Below are 21,620 nucleotides of genomic sequence, written 5' to 3'. Positions count from 1 at the left end.
CTTTTATTTCCAGAATTCTGGGAGGTGGATCATAGAGGATCCTATTGTGATTTATGTCGGAGAGTGTTTTGTCTATGTTCTCCTCTAGGAGTTTTATAGTTTCTGGTCTTACATTTAGATCTTTAATCCATTTTGAGTTTATTTTCGTGTGCGGTGTTAGAAAGTGATCTAGTTTCATTCTTTTACAAGTGGTTGACCGGTTTTCCCAGCACCACTTGTTAAAGAGATTGTCTTTACTCCATTGTATATTCTTGCCTCATTTGTCAAAGATAAGGTGTCCATATGTGTGTGGATTTATCTCTGGGCTTTCTATTTTGTCCCATTGATCTATATTTCTGTCTTTGTGCCAGTACCATACTGTCTTGATGACTGTGGTGCTGATATGCAGCACTATTTACAATAGCTAGGACATGGAAGCAACTTAAATGTTTATCAGAGAAATAGAGAAGGTGTGGGTAGAATACCACTCGGCCATAAAAAGAAACAAAGTAGTACCATCTGCAGAAATGAGGATGGACTTAGAAATTGTCATTCAGAGAGAAGTAAGTCAGAAAGAGAAAAACAAATATCATTTAGTGTTAATTATATGTTGAATCTAGAAAAATTGTACAGATGAACTTATCTGCAAAGCAGAAATAGAGTCAGAGATGTAGAGAACAAACTTATGGCTACCAAGATGGGAGATGGATTGGGAGATTAGGAGTGATATATATACACTAAAAACAGATAATGAGAACCTACTGTATATAGCACAAGGAACTCTATTCAATGCTCTCTGGTCACCTAAATGGGGAGGAAACTTTAAAAAGAGTCAAGATGCCCACTGACAGATGAGTGGATATAGATATGGTACACATATACAATGGAATATTACTCAGCCACAAAGAGGAACAAATTTGAGTCAGCTGTAGCGAGGTGGATGAACCTGGAGCCTGTTATTCAGAGTGAAGTAAGAAATAGAAAAATTAATATCATATATTAATGCATATATATGGAATCTAGAAAAATGGTACTGATGAACCTTGTAGTGCAGCAATAGAGACACAGATGTAGAGAACAGATGTGTTGACATAGCTGTGGAAGGAGAGGGTGGGGCAAACTGAGAGAGTAGTATTAAAACACATACATCACCGTATGTAGAACAGATAGCCAGTGGGAATTTGCTGTAGGATTCAGGGAGCTCAACCCTGCTTTGTGATAACCTAGAAGGTTGGGGGGAAGTTCAGGATGGAGGGGATATGTGTATATATATAATTATGACTGATTCACATTGTTGTACGGCAGAAACCAACACAACATTGTAAAGCAATTTTTCTTCAATTAAAAAAATGTAGAAGTCTAGAAGTCAAAAAAAGAGCAAATACGTATGTGTGTAACTGATTCACTTTACCACACAGCAGAAGCTAACAAAACGCTGTAAAGGAACTATACTCCAATCAGACTTTTTTTAAAAAAGCTCTTGTTTCTATACCCCCGTGGTTCATATTTACTAACACTGCAATCAGAGGGCAAAGTGAATGGCTAGTATAGCTAGTTTTATATCATGTACACCCTATGGTATTTAAAAGTCTGGAAGTGGTAACTTAAAAATGATAGATGATCTGATATAAAGATTATTTTTAAAAAAGATTTCATGTAGAAAATAGGGCAAAACCTCCAAAATTGTCTATTTCCTTCTCTTTCATGCCTTAAAATCTCTAGGGTAAAATAATTCTTACTTGACAGAACTCAAAGGATAATCATAATACTGGAAGCAAACAGAAGTCAGACAAGGCCAGTGGCCTAGAATACCCAATTTTTAAACTGTTCTGGTCCCCAAAGTAAACAGTCAGTAAAGAGAAGATGAAGTGAGCAGTAGGCAAGCTTTGGGCACAAGCCCAATCAAGATATATGAAGAAAGACCAAGACAGGACTCAGGTCGAACTACTCGCAACTCATCAACGTCTCAGAGATTTCTCTGTAATTAAAGAAGAATGCTTACTTCTATTTGACTTGATTTAAAAGGAGCCAGAGATGAAAGAAAAAGATTCATATTTGGAATCTGATGTATAAGCTTGTCTTAGTATACCCAAGTTTTACTCAAGTAAAATTACTGTGTGCTAAAAGATTGCCAATTAAAGATGGTCCCTAGTACAAAAAAGGCTAGGTTCCAAATGTTCCTTCTTACACATTATCCTTTTGTATTTTGAACCTGTATTTCCAGAGAAGCAATGTGATATAACATGGTTATGAACTTATGCCTGTCTACTGCAAAGTGCCTGTTTAGCACTCCACAAAATATACCTAAAGTTTCTAACAGTTTTGGCCTGAGTTCTGGGTCTTGGAAGCAGAAATTATAGGACAGAAAAGAATGAAGAGATAATATCTTGCTCCTCACAGTTCCCACCATAGTCACAATTATGAACGAGAAAAAATTGTTTCCATTCTGATACACTTAGTGCTTTGAAATTTACTTTAGCCCCTTCTTACTACAATAGCCTGCTCAGATATATCCTATTCTTCAAAAATAAGCTACACTATAGAGACAGTTATTCATCTCCCTTGATTCTAACTTTAATTCTTAACTGTCTCTACAAGCAAGGTGTTATGAAGAAAGCAATCAGACAGACCAATGCATACTCGTGTAAATTATTGTACATTAATTTATATATACAGCACACATACACAAACACATGCACACACACAACTGTATTACTTATATGCTAACTAGGAATCATTCTAGGAGCCAGGGATGTAATAGAGAAAAAGAGCAAGGTTTCTGCTCCTATGAAACATTTCCGTGGGGAGAGTAGGCCAAAGATAATACTCAAAAGCAGACTAAAAAAATCCAGAAAGTTATAAACACTCAATATCAAAGAAGGTGACATAACACAGGAAAACTAGGTGACTACTTCATACGGCATGGTCAGGGAAGGTCTCTTGAAGAGGTAATAGTTAGGATGAGACATAACTGAAGACAGCCAGCCTTGCGCAAATGAAGGGGAAGAGCATTTTAGACAGCTAGAAAGAACTTGGCGCATGAAGGACAGTAAAAAGACTATGCTCAGTCGTGTGCAACTCTTTGTGACTCCATGGATTGTGGCCTACCGGGCTCCTCTGTCCATGGGATTTTCCAGGCAAGAATATTGGAGTGGGTTGCCACTTCCTTCTCCAGGGGATCTTCCCCATCCAGGGAACTAACCTGGGTATCCTGTATTGCAGGTAGATTCTTTACCAACTGAGCCACCAGGGAAAGCTGAAAAACAGTGGGCAAGGAGGTAAACAGGACAGACAGGCAGGGGCCAAATCATATGGTCTTTGTAAGCCAGAGTGATGCTTTTGAAGTTTGTCCTTAGCGAAAGAGAAAGGCTGAGAAGATTTTAAGGAGAAATGCACTCTGATTTACATCTTAAAGCCATCTCTAGAAGAAGCATGGAGACAGATAGGAGGCTACTCAGGGGGTTAGAGTGAGGAAAAACACTAGTCATGCTAGTCTACGTTGCCTAGGCTAGCATGACTATGGGAGAGACAGCTAAGTGGGTCTGATCAATATAGATGGTAGAGGAAAGATCTGCAGGAGTTATGAACAAATTCACTCGGGATGAGGACAAAGGAGTCAGGAACACCTGGGAAGATGATACTGTTTTCCAGAGAAAGGCAAGATCTAGAAAGAATAGGTTTGGGTGAAAGATAAAGCACCTGGGCAGTAGAAATCAACAGTTCTATTTGGTATATGGTGCTTTTCAGCTGTGAATGACACATCCAGTATGGATATAGGAAAGCAGTTGGTATACGAATTGAGAACTCAGGGATAAGTTGAAGCTGGGGATGCACACTTGTTACTCACTGGTGTGTCAATGGTAATTAAGACTTGGAGACTGGGACAATGGCCCAGAGGCTGGGCATGACCAAGAAGAGGGCTGGAGACCCAGCTCTTGTTCACTCCAACATGAGGAGGTGGGAACATATTGTTTTAGAAGCCCCCTTCTTCTCCAGAAAGGCAGCTCTGTGGAAGGGTGAGTCAGGAGAAAACACTCTTCCTCTATGAACAGGTTTGGCTCTTTAAGCTTATACAGGCACACCTGAGGGTTGTCAGGAGTCCTTCTCTGCTGGTAGGTTAATAATAAAATCTCACTACCAGTTGGTATGAAGAAGCTCTGTCTCATCTGCAAAGTCATAAGCTCTTTTTTTCCAAGATTTTGAACATGGTAAGAACATACCATTAATGATATACATAGATATTTAATTCTACCCTGAGTCGGGAGGACTAGTAGTGAAGCTTTTCAATGCTCAAATGCCATCACAATCTAAGAATCTCAGTCTCCCATCAGAGGAGGCAGCAGCTTATCAAACACTAGCCAGGAGCCTTTCTACTGTAGGAAAACTGGTAAGATGTCAGCCTAGAGAAAGAGCTGTGCTCTAGGACCAATACCAACAAATGGTAGGCTGTAAGTAAAAAGAATCAGTTTTTTGCCCATAGTAAATGGGCTTTGTCATTTGGGAAGAATAGCATCTTTTTCCCTCTAAGAAGTCAAGCACTGGTCTGAATCATAAGGACTGAAGGATGAAGTCAGAAATATTGAACAAGATGCTGAATGAACAATTTACAGTTTTCTGAGGTGGGGGGGAGGGAATGTCTGTTATATAGATATGATCATGTGAGATTACCTGTGAATATATCGTTTGGGGAGTACACTGCACAGTTAATATTACAGCAAGTTATAGGAATTCTCCCATTAACAGAGCAAAGAAATCTGCTTCCCAATGGGAAGAATTTATGGTAATGCAGGGAAACCATTTTGACAACTAATGACTCTGCTGTATCATCCCACAGGCTGTCTCACCTCTTGATACCCCTGCTTGGGTTCTGCACTGGTTTTTAAGCGGCAGGACAAATGACTTCAAGCACTAATGAGTGAAGTTGCTCAGTTGTGTCTGATTCTTTGTGACCCCATGGACTGGAGCCTACCACACTCCTCCATCCATGGTATTTTCCAGGCAAGAGTACTGGAGTGGGGTGCCATTTCCTTCTCCAGGGGATCTTCCTGACCCAGGGATTGAACCCAGGTCTCCCGCATTGCAGGCAGATGCTTTACTGTCTGAGCCATCAAGCACTAGAGTTTACTGTAATCCACATTCCATGTCACACAAGAAATTTTAATCATACGGCTTCAATAATGTTCAAAAGGGTTCATTCAAATACGAGATACAGAGCCATGTTAGAAGACTGATATATAGCAAAAGGAGCCAGCTTTGAGATATTGATATGAATGAAGAAAAAAACACTCCAAAACATTTTCAGACCCAAGGATTTCATGTAGGAAAGCATTTTTTTTTCAATCCCTTTTAAAGTCAGAAATGCATTTGGTAGGCCCTATTGCTGACTTATCAGAAATTCAGGCTAATTTTGAATAACTGTCATGAGATCTAATTTTGCCTTCATTACCATAATTTTCACATATTCTCCTCAAGGGTTAAACCCACGGCCAAGAGTGTGCACTGACTTGGGCACCATTTCGCACAGTGCCTTTGCACCCAAGCCTTAAGGAAAGCAGATCCCCTGACATTTTCCTATAGTAACCTGAGAAAGAGCTAGGGCTGAACATAATGCTTAGTTCCCCTGCTTGTGTACATGTTCTCGAAACAAAGCAACTGAAGAATATTTTCATGTTTTCCTCTTGCTTGCTGTATTTCTGGTCATTTTTAGAAAAAATTAAAGACCAAATACACATCTATTGGAAAACAGCTGGTCTTAAGGGGGAATCTACTCTTTGCAGAGCCCTGCTCTCTAAGGTGGGCTTGTAATCGCTCGGCTCCTCCACGAACTCAGCTGGACCCCCAAACCATGCTGGGCCCAGCATGATCAAGACCTTCAAACAGTCAATCAGTTGTGTAACACCAAGCGCTGTGGCTGACCAGTATAAATCTGGACACTTTATCCGTTTCTTGTTTCTCAAGGCTGAAGGGTCTGGATTCATACTCGTCAGATCATCTTTAGCCATTCAACACGATAATCACAAACGCTGCTTTTTAATGGAATTCCTTCTATGTCCCAGATGCTTTACTAGCTGTATAATTTACAGGCATTTTCCCAGTCCTTACCCTCATTCCGCAAGTTAAGTATGGTTATCCCTAGTTCATAAATGAAAAAACCGAGGCTCAGAGAAGTAATCTATCCATAGTCACGGAGATAATAAATACCTGAGAAGAACAATTAATTATCTCGATCAAGAAATCATGGTTCAACTGCGCTTGTTTTTAGTCTCAAAACCCAAAAGTCAGGTTGCCAGCTATGTCAAGTGTTAGTAGAAGTCACAGCATTTTTATCAAGGCTCTGGCAAGTGTTGAAAGTGGGAAGGGAATAGCTATATCTCCCCGCTAGTCCTGCCTTTTCCCAAGCCCACTGCAACTCTTGTCACTGACTTTCTGTCGATAGAGATACAAGTCTTGTTACTCTCAGTTGAGGCTGGAACTCCGTCAAGATGTCAACCAGTGCTGGCGAGTGGGTCCAGAACCTGAGTTATAATAAACTCTGATGTGTTGATATATACCTGTGAATCACCTGTGAGCTTAACACACATTTTGGGCCCTTCTTTAGACCCTCCGATTCCATGGCTCTCAGGCACTTGCATTTTTTAAACAAGCTCTAAGGTAATTTTGATGCCCAGCAAAGTTTGAAAATTATTGCTCTCAAAGTAATGTTCAGGAGAAGGCTATCTTACTTAGAAGAGTGAGTATACATAATGAGCTATAGCTGTAGATTGGAAGAAAAATTCAGCTTATAGGAATGCATGAAGGGACGTTCAGCTGGTCTGCTCAAACTTTGGACAGGATGACTTTTTCCTTGTTCTGATTCATGTTAATTTTTTATTTACTCCCATTAATATTTGGGTCAAGAGAATATTGTATCAGGTCTTAAATGTTTATATTCATAGCTCAGTCAGTAAAGAATCTGCCTGCAATGCGGGAGACCTGGGTTTGATTCCTGGCTTGGGAAGATCCCCGGGAGAAGGAAATGGCAACCCACTCCAGCGCTCTTGCCTGGAGAATCCCATGGACAAAGAAACCTAGCAGCATACAGTCCACGTGTTCGGAAGAGTCGGAGATGACTTAGTGGGTAAACCACCCAACAAAATAGTGAGTGCTTCTTGACTAAATACATAGAAGACAGAAATTTTGTTCTTAAGGATGATTCTGCAGCTGTGTTTTTCAAAGTTCTAATTGTAATAGGAAGCTGACCTATCAATCTAGCCATCAAATCAGTCTGCTCTCTCTGGGCAGGCAGGCAGGCCCTCTGGGAATGCTACCCTGTCAGCATGAGGACACTGACCAGCTTTCTAACCTTGAGAAATGCCATGACAATATTCTGGCAGTGACATCATGCATAGCTTTGGGCTTTTGTCTTTCATCAGCCGGGTTTGTTAGCACAGCCCTTGAAACTACAGAAACAAAAAGGTCAAGAAGGTGAAAGGGCTTCCATGTCTGAGGCAATCACATAGGCATGTATTCCCTACCTGGCACTGAGGTCCCAAGTGCGACGAACACCACCGCAGTCACGGAATCCTTCAGGCCGATGGTGCAGCCGAAGTGGGAAGCGAGGTCTCCAATGAAAGCCGTCAGTATGCCGATCATGAGGATGGAGACGATGAAACACGCCCAGCCGTTCCAGTACTCTGTCGGGGGGACAAAGGCGAAGAGGACCTTCCAGAACACAGTCAGAAAGTGCATCACGTAGTCAAAACAGGAGGGCAGCTTCTCCTCCCCACATTCGTCGTCATCGTCATCTTCCCCTAGAGAGAAAGAGATGGAGGATATTCCATCAGAACCTGTGCTCGCAGCTTCCCTTCTCCCCTACTTTCTCCTTCCCAGGCGTTTCAGCCCTTGCCTGAGAGGTGGGTGAAGCTTTGGGTTTTCCAATAGCCAGTCATAATCAACCAAATAATTATTAAGGTACTGACATACTTCAGGGAACAACAGCAAAAACTTAAGCCCCAACCAGTTCCAGAGATATGCAAACAACACACACTTTCTACTCCCATGTCACCTCCAGTGAGACTTGTCATTTCACAGAAATGAAAAGGATTTCTCCCCCAAACCAGGAAAGTCATGTCCAGGCCTGGAAAGAAGCCTCTTTTAATGAAAGATAACTGATGATTCTCCTACCAGGATTCTTTCTTTCCAGCTTGGAGTCTGGCTCTGGGGATTCATGGCTACATGATCTCATACAGGACCATGTTCTAACAGAGCCCTCTGAGCCCTGCATATTTCTCCAGCTTCATCTCCTGCAGCTACTTCAAACTCAAACTTCATCCCGGCCAAATGGAATTATTCACATTAAAAAATAAAAAAATTATATGTGATGTACTTTCTCCTACTTTTATCCTTTAGAACCAAATGTGCTTGGAATGGGAGAAGGAAATAGCAACCTACTCTAGTATTCTTGCCTGGAGAATCCTAGGGACAGAGGAGCCTGATGGGCTGCTGTCTATGGGGTCTCACAGAGGCGGATACAACTGAAGTGACTTAGCAACAGCAGTGTTTGGCATATCCTAACCCCTCTCTCTTTCTTCTTTAAAACATCACTGCCTCTGTGAAACTTTCCCTGCCCCCTGCCCCCTCTCCCTCTGGCCATGCTGGGAACTTCTCAAAGCTTCCAGAGCCCCCCAACGCTGGTAACACTGGATCACTGGTTCTCAAAGTGTGGTCCCAGAAGAGTAGCAGCAGCATCAAGAAATTTTTTTAGAAATGCAAATTCCTGGCCCCACTGAATCAAAAACTAGTGAGGGGGTGAAGAGGGAGGTGTCTGAACAAGTCATCCAGGTGATTCCCGCACATGCTCAGTTTGAGAACCAGTCTCTAGACTGTACCTGTTCCTTCCTCCATTGTGACTGTGAACTTGTCAAGGGCAGGAATGTGTTCATTTTTGTGTCTCCAGCATATGCAGTAAGCTGGCTAAGTTAAATGAATGTGTGTGTGTTTGGATTCCTACTGACTCAATTTAAGTAATTAATTACATAGTGGATACATTCATACCAATTTTGCCAATTATGTCACATGATACTATCAATGCATAAAATCAAGTATCAAATAATACTACCAAGAAATTCAAAGCTTACTCTTTAAAGAATTCAGGAAAACAATAATAGTGCTTTAAGACGGAGACTTCATTTACAATGTGATATTGTGAAATAGCTGTATCATCACCGACTCAACTGACATGAGTTTGAGCAAACTCCAGGAGATAGTGCAGGACAGAAGAGCTTACTGTGCTGCAGTCCATTGGGTCACAAAGAGTCAGACATGACTTAGCAAATGAACAGTAACAACATAGGGATATAATCCCTATTCACATATTTTCAACTCTTCTTGAATGTCAACTCTTCCTGAAGTAGGGGCTAATAAATATTTCTGTATTTTGTGGCCACTTTGGAAAGAACTCCTTGAGACTGTTTTGCCACCACCACCTCCCAAAATCTTGTCATCAGGGATCCACTGTTCTTCCAACTAATACAGCTGGCAGCGGGTAGGGTGGCCACACTTCCTAGCTGACAGCAAGATCTGAGATTGCCAGCATAGGGGCCAACGTGTGTGCCCTTCACGAGAGTCTCTGTGGAGAGGCCATCTGAGGCAGCTCATAATTGGGAAAGCCTCTTAAAGCAGAGGAGCTTTGAAAGAAAAGTGGCTCTCACAAAACTCGAGGCATGTCTGGATCTGTCATCTGTCATCTTACAGGACGAGAAAAGAGGCAGTGGGTCACTCTTCAGTAAGAACAAGGTCAGAAATTATTATGCAGACGTACTTCGGGCATCCGCAGAGAAAGTAGCCCGGTCTGAGGCTTTGGAAGCTCTGGAGTAAGGCTCTCAGGAAGAAGCCCCCAGCAGATGGATGGAATCAACTTTGGAGACTAACTAGGACTTGACTCGGCCATAGATGGAAAAAGGTGAGACTCAGTAGAGGGACAAAGTGTGGATGACTATGTTAAAGTAAGTGACCAAGGAGGCCATTTGGCCATTACACTAGGGTGACTCTAATGCCTAAGGGATCAATGTAAGCAAGCCAAAACCTCAGCCAGAGGCAATTCCTATACCTACACTAGTATCGAAGAAAATGAAATTGAGGAGCCACCAATCTCAAATAGCCAACTGTCACAAGTAGGCAGCTGCTTAAGCTAGAGCCAATTGGACAATCTTCTTGCTTCTTGTGAATCCATGTTTGGTCAAATAAAGTCTTAAAAGCTTTCAGTGGGCCTCAGTTTATCTTTTAACAACCATTTGTACAGTGCTTATGCTGTATGGTTATTATTACATTTTTAATATCTCTCTTGCCTGGAAGCCGAAGATGTTTTTAAGTAAAAGCACATGTAATGGGCTGAACTGTGTCTCCTCCAGACTCAGCCCGACTCCCAGTACCCAAGAATATGACTGTATTTGGAGAGAGGGGCTTAAAGAGATGGGCTGTTAGGGTGACCCCTAAACCAATCTGACTGGTGTCCTTGTAAGGGGGAACTGGGATACACAGAGACACAGCAGGGGCTCATGCACGTGGAGGAACAACCATGTGAGCATTCCTTCTCCCAAGTCAAGGAAAGAAGCTTCGGGAGAAGCTGAACCTATCAAAACCAAGATATTGACCTTTATCCTCCACAACTGAGAACACACATTTCTATTGTGTAAGCTACAGCCTGGGGTGTTTTGTTATGGCAGTCCTAGCAAACTATACAGCCGCTTTGGAAGCATCCTGTATCACAGCCCTGACAGGTAGGAACAGCCACTCAGTGTTTTGATTACCTACTCCTTTCTTGTTTCCTTATCCATTTCTTCTTTTTTCCTACTGTTACTGACCCAGGTTCATTTTGCCATTTAGAACAGTAAGGCAAGCCACTGAGAGGCTGAAGTTTGCAGTAAAGGGAGGGTTTATTCCCAAGGCAGCCAAGTGAGGAGACAGGACGACAATTCTCAAAGCCGCCTTTTGAAAGTGGAGGGTTTGGATATTTATGGGATGATGAATAAAGAAGAAGGTGGTCTGGGACATGGGGAGCACGGGGAAAGGTGATTGGACAAAGATGCAGTAATCTTGGTTCTGCACAGGCATAATGCTCAAAAGGTCACTGCGTGGGCACTCATGCACGCCCAATTGGAGGGTCAGTGGTCCCATCCAGTGTTAACCAGCTCAGTTCCAACTAGATACAGCCTAAAACATCTCAGGCAAGCATCTATTGTTTAAGCTATTTGGAGAACTTGCAAGTCATAAAATAACCTTGATTAGTGAAGGCAAGTGAAATGGATTTGACTTTCAGTTCCATTTCATTTCACCTTTCTTCCCATTTCCCTCTTACCCTCCACTTGAGTTTCAGGTGAAACTCACTGCGAGAGTTGCAGTTGTCAGGTCTTATTTGAGGGGGCCAGGAAAAAGAGGACCACGTTAATACTTTCTCTAACTCTTCTCCTCCCTATTACCCAACCTAAAGTTCCGGTGGGAGGGGGGGCTCTGCATGCATCTAGGAAAGCTCAGAAAAAGCACTAGACCTTTCAATTATATTTTGTATCTGATTCTTCAAAATTTCTATATTTGTAAATATTTTATGATTTTATAGGGGATATGATTCCCAGGCGGTGCAAATGGTCAAGAACTCACCTGCCAATGCAGAAGACGTAAGAGATAAAGGTTTGATTCCTGGGTTGGGAAGACCCCTTGGTGGAGGGCATGGCAATCCACCCCAGTATTCTTGCCAGGAGAGTTCCATGGAGAGAGGAACTTGGCAGGCATAGGGTTGCAAAGAGTCAGACATGACGGAAGCAACTTATTATGCTCACATCATGCATGCATGATTAAAACAGTTTGAAAAACACTAGATTTTAATCAATCATTCATTGAAACACAGATCATTCTGCCTCTAACTCTATGGAGTTAATTTCGGGTGTCTAAGTCTCATATTGTGAGGATGAAAAGAAAACAAATAATGAAGCTTCTCATAAGAAATGACACTTATAAATCAAGAGCAGATATTATATTTGTCTTCAAGATGGAAATAATAACACCATTCCCAGGAGGGACGTGCAAGGGAATAATTAGATCTTCTCTGCAAAATGTTTGAGGATATTTCAAGGTAATGATTATCATGGTCATGATCATTATTTCCCTCCACTTGGTATTGTAATGGTGTTTCCCCGTCGTTATCTAATTGCTTAGTCAAGGTGCTGGGTCCTAAGGTGACATTCTAGGCTTTTAAAAACAAAATCTGATATTGCCCTCTGGAATTAACTTTATGACCTGTAAGTTTGCAATGCAAAATGTGTGTGTGTGTGTGTGTGTGTGTGTGATAAAGACAGAGAGAATTTCCTTCTGTAGGCTTCCAGCATTATAGGAACTCTTAAATATTTTAATGCTTAAGTCTGGACTGGGAGGCCCATCTGTTTTATTGCATTTGAACGAAGAAGTGGCTTCCCATCCTTTTTCCTGGGATCTCACTGCTCTTTATAAATTTTAATCTCCAACTCAGATGTCATTTAAATATTAAAAATTACCCCTGCCTGCCATGTATGATGCACAATCACCCTGTCTTGCAGGACAGAGAAATATTGTGTTCATTCATCAGCATCTGTATTATACTTAAAAGTGCGCACCTTACAAAGAGCAGTGGAGCATTAAAAAAAAAAAAAGGCACCTGGAACATCTCTTATGTGATGGCAAAGATGACAGCAATTTGCTGTTTCTGTATGTTTGCCCGCTTAGCGTTACCGGACGCTAGGTAATTTTTTCGAGTTTCTCTTCTGCATTAGCAATGGAACAGGCAGGTTGGTTGGTTTCCTTTTATAGAATTCCAAGCAAAGGGTCCTCTTATCTCAGAACCCTTCTTTTCAGCTTTATGGACTTCACTAATGGGAAGATAACAAACAAGCTGTATTTCATTAATCCTTCCCATGGCCTTTTAAGTGGTTTCCTTGATACATGTTGGACTTCCTAAATATAACTACAAAAATAGCCAAATCATTAAAACTACAGAGAGTGGAGAGAGCTGACTTCAACTATTGATATAATAGTACTTCCCCTGGCCCTGCTCTGTAGCATGAGAGCTTGATCATGAAAGGCAACCCCTGGACATTATACAACTGCACATTTTATAGCATCTAAAGTAAACCAGGTAGAGACTTCCCTGGCAGTCCAGTGGCTAAGACACTGCATTCCCAGTGCATGGGACCCAGGTTCAATCCCTGGTCAGGGGACTAGATCCCACATACTGCAACTTAAAGATCCTGCATGCCACAGTTAAAAATCCCTCATGCCACAACTTAGACCCAGCACAGCCAAATAAATAAACAAATATTTAAGAACAAAGCAAGTCAGGTGTCAATTTGTATCCTTCTATAAGCATCACTGCAAACAAAGTTAGTGGAGGTGATGGAATTCCAGTTGAGCTATTTCAAATCCTGAAAGATGATGCCGTGAAAGTGCTGCACTCAATGTGCTAGCAAATTTGGAAAACTCAGCAGTGACCACAGGACTGGAAAAGGTCAGTTTTCATTCCAATCCCAAAGAAAGGCAATGCCAAAGAATGCTCAAACTACCGCACAATTGCACTCATCTCACACGCTAGTAAAGTAATGCTCAAAATTCTCCAAGCCAGGCTTCAGCAATACGTGAACCGTGAACTTCTTGATGTTCAAGCTGGTTTTAGAAAAGGCAGAGGAACCAGAGATCAAATTGCCAACATCTGCTGGATCATCGAAAAAGCAAGAGAGTTCCAGAGAAACATCTATTTATGCTTTATTGACTATGCCAAAGCCTTTGACTCTGTGGATCACAATAAACTGGAAAATTCTGAAAGAGATGGGAATACCAGACCACCTGACCTGCCTCTTGAGAAACCTGTATGCGGGTCAGGAAGCAACTGTTAGAACTGGACATGGAACAACAGACTGCTTCCAAATAGGAAAAGGAGTATGTCAAGGCTGTATATTGTCACTCTGCTCATTTAACTTATATGCAGAGTACATCATGAGAAATGCGGGCTGGAGGAAGTACAGGCTGGAATCAAGATTGCCGGGAGAAATATCAATAACCTCAGATATGCAGATGACACCACCCTTATGGCAGAAAGTGAAGAGGAACTAAAAAGCCTCTTGATGAAAGTGAAAGTGGAGAGCGAAAAAGTTGGCTTCAAGCTCAACATTCACAAAACTAAGATCATGGCATCCGGTCCCATCACTTCCTGGGAAATAGATGGGGAAACAGTGGAAACAGTGTCAGACTTTATTTTGGGGGGTTCCAAAATCACAGCAGATGGTGATTGCAGCCATGAAATTAAAAGACGCTTACTCCTTGGAACGAAAGTTATGACCAACCTAGATAGCATATTCAAAAGCAGAGACATTACTTTGCCAACAAAGGTCCATCTAGTCAAGGCTATGGTTTTTCCAGTGGCCATGTATGGATGTGAGAGTTGGACTGTGAAGAAAGCTGAGTGCCAAAGAATTGATGCTTTTGAACTGTGGTGTTGGAGAAGACTCTTGAGAGTCCCTTGGATGGCAAGGAGATCCAACCTGTCCATTCTAAAAGAGATCAGTCCCGGGTGTTCTTTGGAAGGAATGATGCTAAAGCTGAAACTCCAGTACTTTGGCCACCTCACGTGAAGAGTTGACTCATTGGAAAAGACTCTGATGCTGGGAGGGATTGGGGGCAGGAGGAGAAGGGGACGACAGAGAATGAGATGGCTGGATGGCATTACTGACTGAATGGACATGCGTTTGGGTGAACTCCGGGAGTTCGTGATGAACAGGGAGGCATGGTGTGCTGCAATTCATGGGGTCACAAAGAGTCAGACACGATTGAGAGACTGAACTGAACTGTACTGATAAGGCACTCGAGGTTTGGGCTGAGGGAGAACTTGGAAAACCAGAAATAGAGGCTGCTGCTAGGTGCTGTGGACATTTGGTTCAGAGGATTCAGAAGACTTAAATCAATTTCTGGTTCTGATAGCTTGTTTTGGGGCAAGACGCTTGACCATCCTGGGCCCCAATTACTCTTCAGTCAGATAAGTTTCTAAACTCCCACATCATAGTGCTGCTGTGAGGACAAAGAGGAAATGCCCAAGTCCTTTGTAAAACTGCAAGCCCCTTTACAGACCGGTGTGTCATCTTCCACCTTCTGCCTTGTCAGAAGAAAGGCAGTAAATCAATAGGATCTGAGTATACCAATTGCACAGAATCCATATTCTGTTTGAATGAGCTGTTATCACTGCAGCTTCCCTGAGTGGCTTGGTTTTAAGAAAAAAAAAAAAAAGGAAGAACAGAGGGAGAGAACATAATGGGGTGTCTACTAAATGTCATACATTGAGCTAATTTTTTTCACAAACCCGATCTTAGTTAATCCCTACAATAACCCTGTGAGGTAGGCATCATTAATCCCATCGTACAGATGAAGAGGCTAAAGCTTAGAGACTTTAAGTGACTTTTCTAAAATAATGACACAGTCAGTAAGTGGCTGAGTTGGGATTTGATCTCACAGCCCATGGAACATTTTACTTCCCAGGATGTCTTGCTGAAGCAACTTGAGGAATGCAGCACTGATCATTGTACACTGATTCAAAGTCTAAATCTGAGAATTATTCTAATGTCCCGTGCTGTAGAATGTAATGTTGCCTTTTTGTAGGAATGCAAAAATGATGCTGCATCATCAGTAATGTTTGTATTCTCATTTACTTTCTAGATATGATGTGCTCTTGGCAGAGTCAGCCATATGTTCTTTCTTGAACTCCTGGGGACTAACTAAACCCAGGAGACAAGACAATCAAGTAAGGGAGAGCATCACGGTTATGGCTGATTTTGAATATCTAGAGTAGAGCAAGTTATTTTCATTTCTAGTTGTCAAAGGCCAACTATCTGTATCAAACATCCTGATTTGTATCCAGCTCTTCATCTAGAATTTGGGAAACTGGCCTAAATTATTACAAGTTTGTAATGGAAAGCAGTTTAGAGAACCTCTACTGTTGTTAACCTGACAAAATGTTTGACTTTCAGAGTCTTCTAGATATTATTTATTTATAATTAGTCCATTTTTATTTTGCAAGACTATCTTCCAATATGAGAATAATGAGAATGATCAGAATGCTTTCCGGGAGTATGACACGATTGATTTAGGATGACATTTGTGGCCAATCACACTGCCTTCCACGCAATCTTATAAGCCCAGTAAGTGTTACTCAGCAGCCCCATGTAATATACAAATCAATAACTGTGAATATAGATCACTAAAGTGGTTTTCTTCATTGTACAGACATAGTTTGGGCATAATTTCTTTCTGAAATTTTATGTCTTTTTTCCCAAGTGTGGCTGATTTGATTTTGTGTCTCTTTAGTTTCCAAGCACAAAGATTTGCTGCCTTCAAACAAATTAAAAAGCTAATTTATTACTGAATGGACTTTCTCTTCCATAGCTATTACTTTTTTCTTTGCAACCTGATATACAATGATTATAAATCAAGTTCTACCCATCTGGTGTATAATTCTATTTCTCTTATTCAAAGCTTCTTACAGAATTATTAACTATTAAAAATGAAAGAAACCTTAGCAATCAGCTAATTTACCCCCTTTTAATTTTAAGAGAACAAACAGAACTGATTCAACTGACGAATTTTTGCTCTCTTTTCTCATCTCTCTCTCTCTATGTAAGAACTTGACTTTTAGTGTGGTTTACTGTCTTGTACATTCAGTGATCCAAAAACCTCTTTCTCCTCTTTCCCATTTTATGAGTGTAAATTATTTCTCCCCTTCATGGATTACAACTTTGTTGTGGGGAAGGGGCTTGTGTAACTCAATGAATGAGCCATGCAGGGTCGCTCAAGATGGACGCATCACAGTGGAGTGTTCTGACAAAATGTGGTCCACTGGAAAAGGAAATACAACCCACTCCAGTAGTCTTGCCTGGAAAACCCCACAGACAGTTTGAAAAGGTAAATAGATATGACACTGGAAGATGAGTCCCCCAGTTCAAAAGGTATCCAATATGCTACTGAGGAAGAGCAGAGGGTAATTGCTAATAGCTTTGGTAAGAATGAAGCACCTGAGTCAAGGCAGAAACGATGCTCAGCTATGGATGCATCTGGTGGTGAAAGTAAAGTCTGATGATGTAAAGAATAATATTGCATAGGAACCTGGAATGTTAGGTCCATGAATCAAGGTAAATCGCACATGGTCAAGCATGAGATGCAAGAGTGAACACTGACATCATAGGAATCAGTGAACTAGAATGGATGGGAATGGAAGTATTTAATTCAAATGACTGTTATACCTACTACTGCGGGCAAGAATCCCTTAGAAGAAATGGACTAGCCCCCAAAGTCAACTAAAAAATCTGAAATGCAGTACTTGGGTACAATCTCAAAAATGACAGAATGATCTTGGTTCATTTCCAAGGTAAACCAGTCAAGATCACAGTAATCCAAGTCTATGCCCCTCCTACTGATGCAGAAGAAGCTGAACAGTTCTATGAAGACCTTCTAGAACTAACACAAAAAAGGATGTCCTTTTTATCACAGGGGATTGGAATGCAGAAGAAGTCAAGTGTGTTAGCCGCTCAGTCATGTCTGACTCTTTGTGACGCCATGAACAGTAGCCCGCCAGGCTCCTCCGTCCATGGGATTTCCCAGGCAAGAACACTGGAGTGGGTTGCCATTTCCTTCTCCAGGGGAACTTCCCAACCCAGGGATTGAACCTGGGTCTCCTGTATTGCAGGCAAATTTTTTTACCATCTGAGCCACTAGGGAAGCCCAAGAAGTCAAGAGATAACCAGAATAACAAGCAAGTTTGGTCTTGGAGTACGAAATGAAGATGGGCAAAGACTAACAGAATTGTGTTAAGAGAACATGCTGGTTATAGCAAACACCCTTTTCCAAAAACACAAGAAATGACTCTATACATGGACATTACCTACTAAATGGTCAATACCGAAATCAGATTGATTATATTCTTTGCAGCCAAAGATAGAGAAGCTCTATACAGTCCGCAAAAATAAGACCTGGAGCTGACTGTGGCTCAGATCATGAACTCCTTATTGCCAAATTCAGACTTAAATTTAAGAAAGTAGGGAAAACCACTAGGTCATTCAGGTACAACCTAAGTCAAATACCTTATGATTACAGAGTGGAGATGATAAATAGATTCAAGGGATTAGATCTGGTAGACAGAATGCCTGAGGTACTATGAACAGAGGTGTGTAACACTGTATAGCAGGCAGGGACCAAAACCATTTCTAAGAAAAATAAACGCAACAAAGCAAACTGGTTGTCTGAGGAGACTTTACAAATAGCTGAGGAAAGAAGAGAAGTGAAAGGCAAGGGAGAAAGGGAAAGATATACACAACTGAATGCAGAGTTCCAGAAAAATAGCAAGGAGAGACAAGAAGGCCTTCTTAAATGAACAATGCAAAGAAAGAGAATGGGAAAGACTAGAGATCATTTCAAGAAAACTAGAGATATCAAGGAAATATTTTATGGAAGAATGGGCATGATAAAGGACAGAAAGAGTAAGGACCTAACAGAGCAGAAGAGATTAAGAAGAGGTGGCAAGAATACACAGAAGAACTATACAAGAAAGGTCTTAATGACCCAGATAACCTGATGGTGTGGTCACTTCACACTCTGGAGTGTGAAGTCAAGTAGGCCTTAGGATACATTGTGTGTGTGTGTGTGTGTGTGCATGCTAAGTTGCTTCAGTCGTGTTTGACTCTCTAGGACTCTAGGGACTGTAGCCTGCCAAGCTCCTCTCTCCATGGAATTAGCCGGGGAAGAATACTGGAGTGGGCTGCCATTCCCTCCTCCAGAGGATCTTCCAGACCCAGAGATCAACCCCGCATCACTTATGTCTCCTACATTGGCAGGCAGGTTCTATACCAATAGCGCCACCTGGGAAGCCTCTCTATGAATAAAACTAGTGGAGGTGATGGAATTACAGCTGAGCTATTTCAAATCCTGAAAGATGATGCTGTGAAAGTGCTGCACTCAATATGCCAGCAATTTGAAAAACTAAGCAGTGGCCACAGGACTGGAAAAGGCAGTTTTCATTCCAATCCCAGAGAAGGGCAATGCCAAGAAAGACCAAGCTACCAGATAACTGTGCTCATTTCACAAGCTAGCAAGGCTATGCTCAAAATCCTTCAAGCTAGGTTTCAGCAGTATTTGAACCAAGAACTTCCAGATGTATAAGCTGGGTTTTGAAGAGACAGAGAAACCAGAGATCAAACTGTCATCAGCTGTTGGATCATGGAGAAAGCAAAGGAATTCCAGAAAAAACATCTATTTCTGTTTCATTGACTATGCTGAAGCCTTTGATTGTGTGGGTCACAACAAACTGAGGAAAATTCTTAGAAATGGAAGTACCAGACCACCTTACTTGTCTCCTGAGAAACCTTTACATGGGTCAAGAAGCAATAGTTAGACCCAGATATGGAACAACTGAGTGGTTCCAAATTGGGAAATGAGTACAAGGCTGTATCTTGTCATCCTGCTTATTTAACTTATATGCAGAGTACATCATGCGAAATGCCAGACTGGATGAATCACAAGCTGGAATCAAGTTTATCAGAAGAAATATCAACAAACTCAGATATGCACATGCTACCACTCTAGTGGCAGAAAGTGAAGAGGAACTAAAGAGGCTCTTGATGAGGGTGAAAGAGGAGAGTGAAGAATCTGGCTTGAAACTCCACATTCAAAATCTAAGATCATGGCATCCAGTCTCATCACTTCATGGCAAGTAGAAGGGAAGAAAGCGGAAGCAGTGACAAATTTTATTTTCTTAGGCTCCAAAATCACTGCAGATGGTAACTGCAGCTGTGAAATTAAAAGATGCTTGCTCCCTGGAAGAAAAACTATTACAAACCTAGACAGTGTATTAAAAAGCAGAGACATCACTTTGCCAAAAAAGGTCCATATAGTCAAAGCTATGGTTTCTCCAATAGTCATGTATGGACCAGTCAGAGCTGGTCCAAGGCTGAGCACCGAAGAATTGATAGTTTCAGATTGTGGTGCTGGAGAAGACTGTTGAGAGTCCTTGGGCAGCAAGGAGAGCAAATCAGTCAATCCTAAAGGAAATCAACCCTGAATATTCACTGGAAGGACTGATGCTGAAGCTCCAATACTTTGGCCATCTGATGAGAAGAGCTGATTCACTGGAAAAGATCCTGATACTGGGAAAGACTGAAGGTCACAGAGAAGGGAATGGCAGAGAATGAGATGGTTAGATAGGGTCACTGACTCAATGGACATGAATTTGAATAAACTCTGGGAGATAGTGGAGGGCAGAGGAGCCTGGAGTGCGACATTCCACAGGGTCACAGAGTTGAACATGACTTAGCGACTGAACAATATCAACAACAACTTACTTCTAGTGAGAAAACATATATCCATCTTTTCTACACATAACAGATTCTATATGCTACTAAATTCAGTAGCCTGAAGATTCAATCCCCCAAAGAATTACCTCTTTGTTCTGGATTTAAGAGGAGTGCTATGAACACTGCCTATACCTTACTTACATATTCTCTGATACAAAGTAAAAGATGTCAGCATCCTTCTTCCAAGTATATTGCAAGGTAATTCCTTATCAAGAAAGATCTAAAAATACAATTCACTCAAATTTCTTGATCTATGATTTGCCAAAGCACAGGGAAAGAATATAGACATTTTGTTTTATCAAACAAAACATGTGGGGATTAGAAAAATACCTGGACTTAAAGCATTGGGAGAGTTTCGGAGCTTGCCAAGGTCAACTCCCTGTATAATGTGAATTCCTTTAAAATCTCTTTGGCAAAGTCACCCATGCCACATTTGAGAGCCCCAGCTATTAGTAGTTCATGGTTATACAATGCACATTTTAACAGCTATGGCTGTCAGCTTGGGCTGGTAGGCCCATGCATTTGTCCAGCTCTATTCCTTCAACCATATGGGATAAATCCAATCCAGTTCCTCATGACACTCCTTCAGGCACTTGAACCTGGCTCCTCTCATTTCACTCTGGGGCCTCACTCCAGGCTCAGTCTGGCCATGCTCCTGTGAGCACTATCTTAGTCAAAGCTTTTTTCAGTTTTTATTCTATATTGAAGTACAGTTCATTACCAATGTTGTGTTATAGGTATATAGCAAAGTGATTCAAGTATACATATATGTGTATTTATTTTCTTCAAATTCTTTTCCCATTTAGTTTATTGCAGAATATTGAGCAGGGTTCCCTGTGCAATACAGTAGGTCCTTGAAAATAATCTATTTTAAGTATAGCAGTGTGTACATGGAAGGGTTAGGGTGGGGAGGGAGAGACTGGGAGTTTGGGATTGATATGCACATACCCTTCTCTCTAGAATGCAGTGCATGGAGCTCCAAGAGGTGTTTATTTGCCTGCACAGGGGAAGGGCTTTTGCCATCCTCATTCTGGGCACTTTCATTAATGACTCCATATCACACATTTTCATATGTAAACCAACACCACTGATCCACTGTTCCAATGCCATTTCTAGCTCATGTGTTCCATTTCCCATACAAGTGTAATTGATTTGGGGGGACCCAATTTTACAATCTTTTATCTATCCTTATTAGGCTCTTTAAAAGTGACTACTTACTATCTGTTCAGTCCATGTAAAACTCTGTTAAGAGAA

The 21,620-nt window shown here is 41.4% G+C and overlaps 1 protein-coding gene across 5 annotated transcripts in view; it reads right to left on the bottom strand.

Moving 5' to 3' along the window:
* SLC8A1 (solute carrier family 8 member A1) overlaps positions 1 to 21,620 on the bottom strand; it is a 379,296-nt gene that overhangs the window by 37,501 nt on the left and 320,175 nt on the right. For all 5 annotated transcript variants that reach the window (XM_069583489.1, XM_069583492.1, XM_069583493.1 and 2 more), the window contains one exon: positions 7,494 to 7,769. In XM_069583489.1, coding sequence (XP_069439590.1) covers positions 7,494 to 7,769 — 276 coding nt within the window. The remainder of the gene's footprint in view (positions 1 to 7,493; positions 7,770 to 21,620) is intronic.

The sequence above is a fragment of the Ovis canadensis genome, chromosome 3 (genome assembly GCF_042477335.2).
Source record: "Ovis canadensis isolate MfBH-ARS-UI-01 breed Bighorn chromosome 3, ARS-UI_OviCan_v2, whole genome shotgun sequence".
NCBI classification, from domain to species: Eukaryota; Metazoa; Chordata; class Mammalia; order Artiodactyla; family Bovidae; genus Ovis; species Ovis canadensis.
The sequence above is the reverse complement of the archived record's forward strand: the minus strand, read 5'-3'. Positions and strand labels throughout refer to the sequence as shown.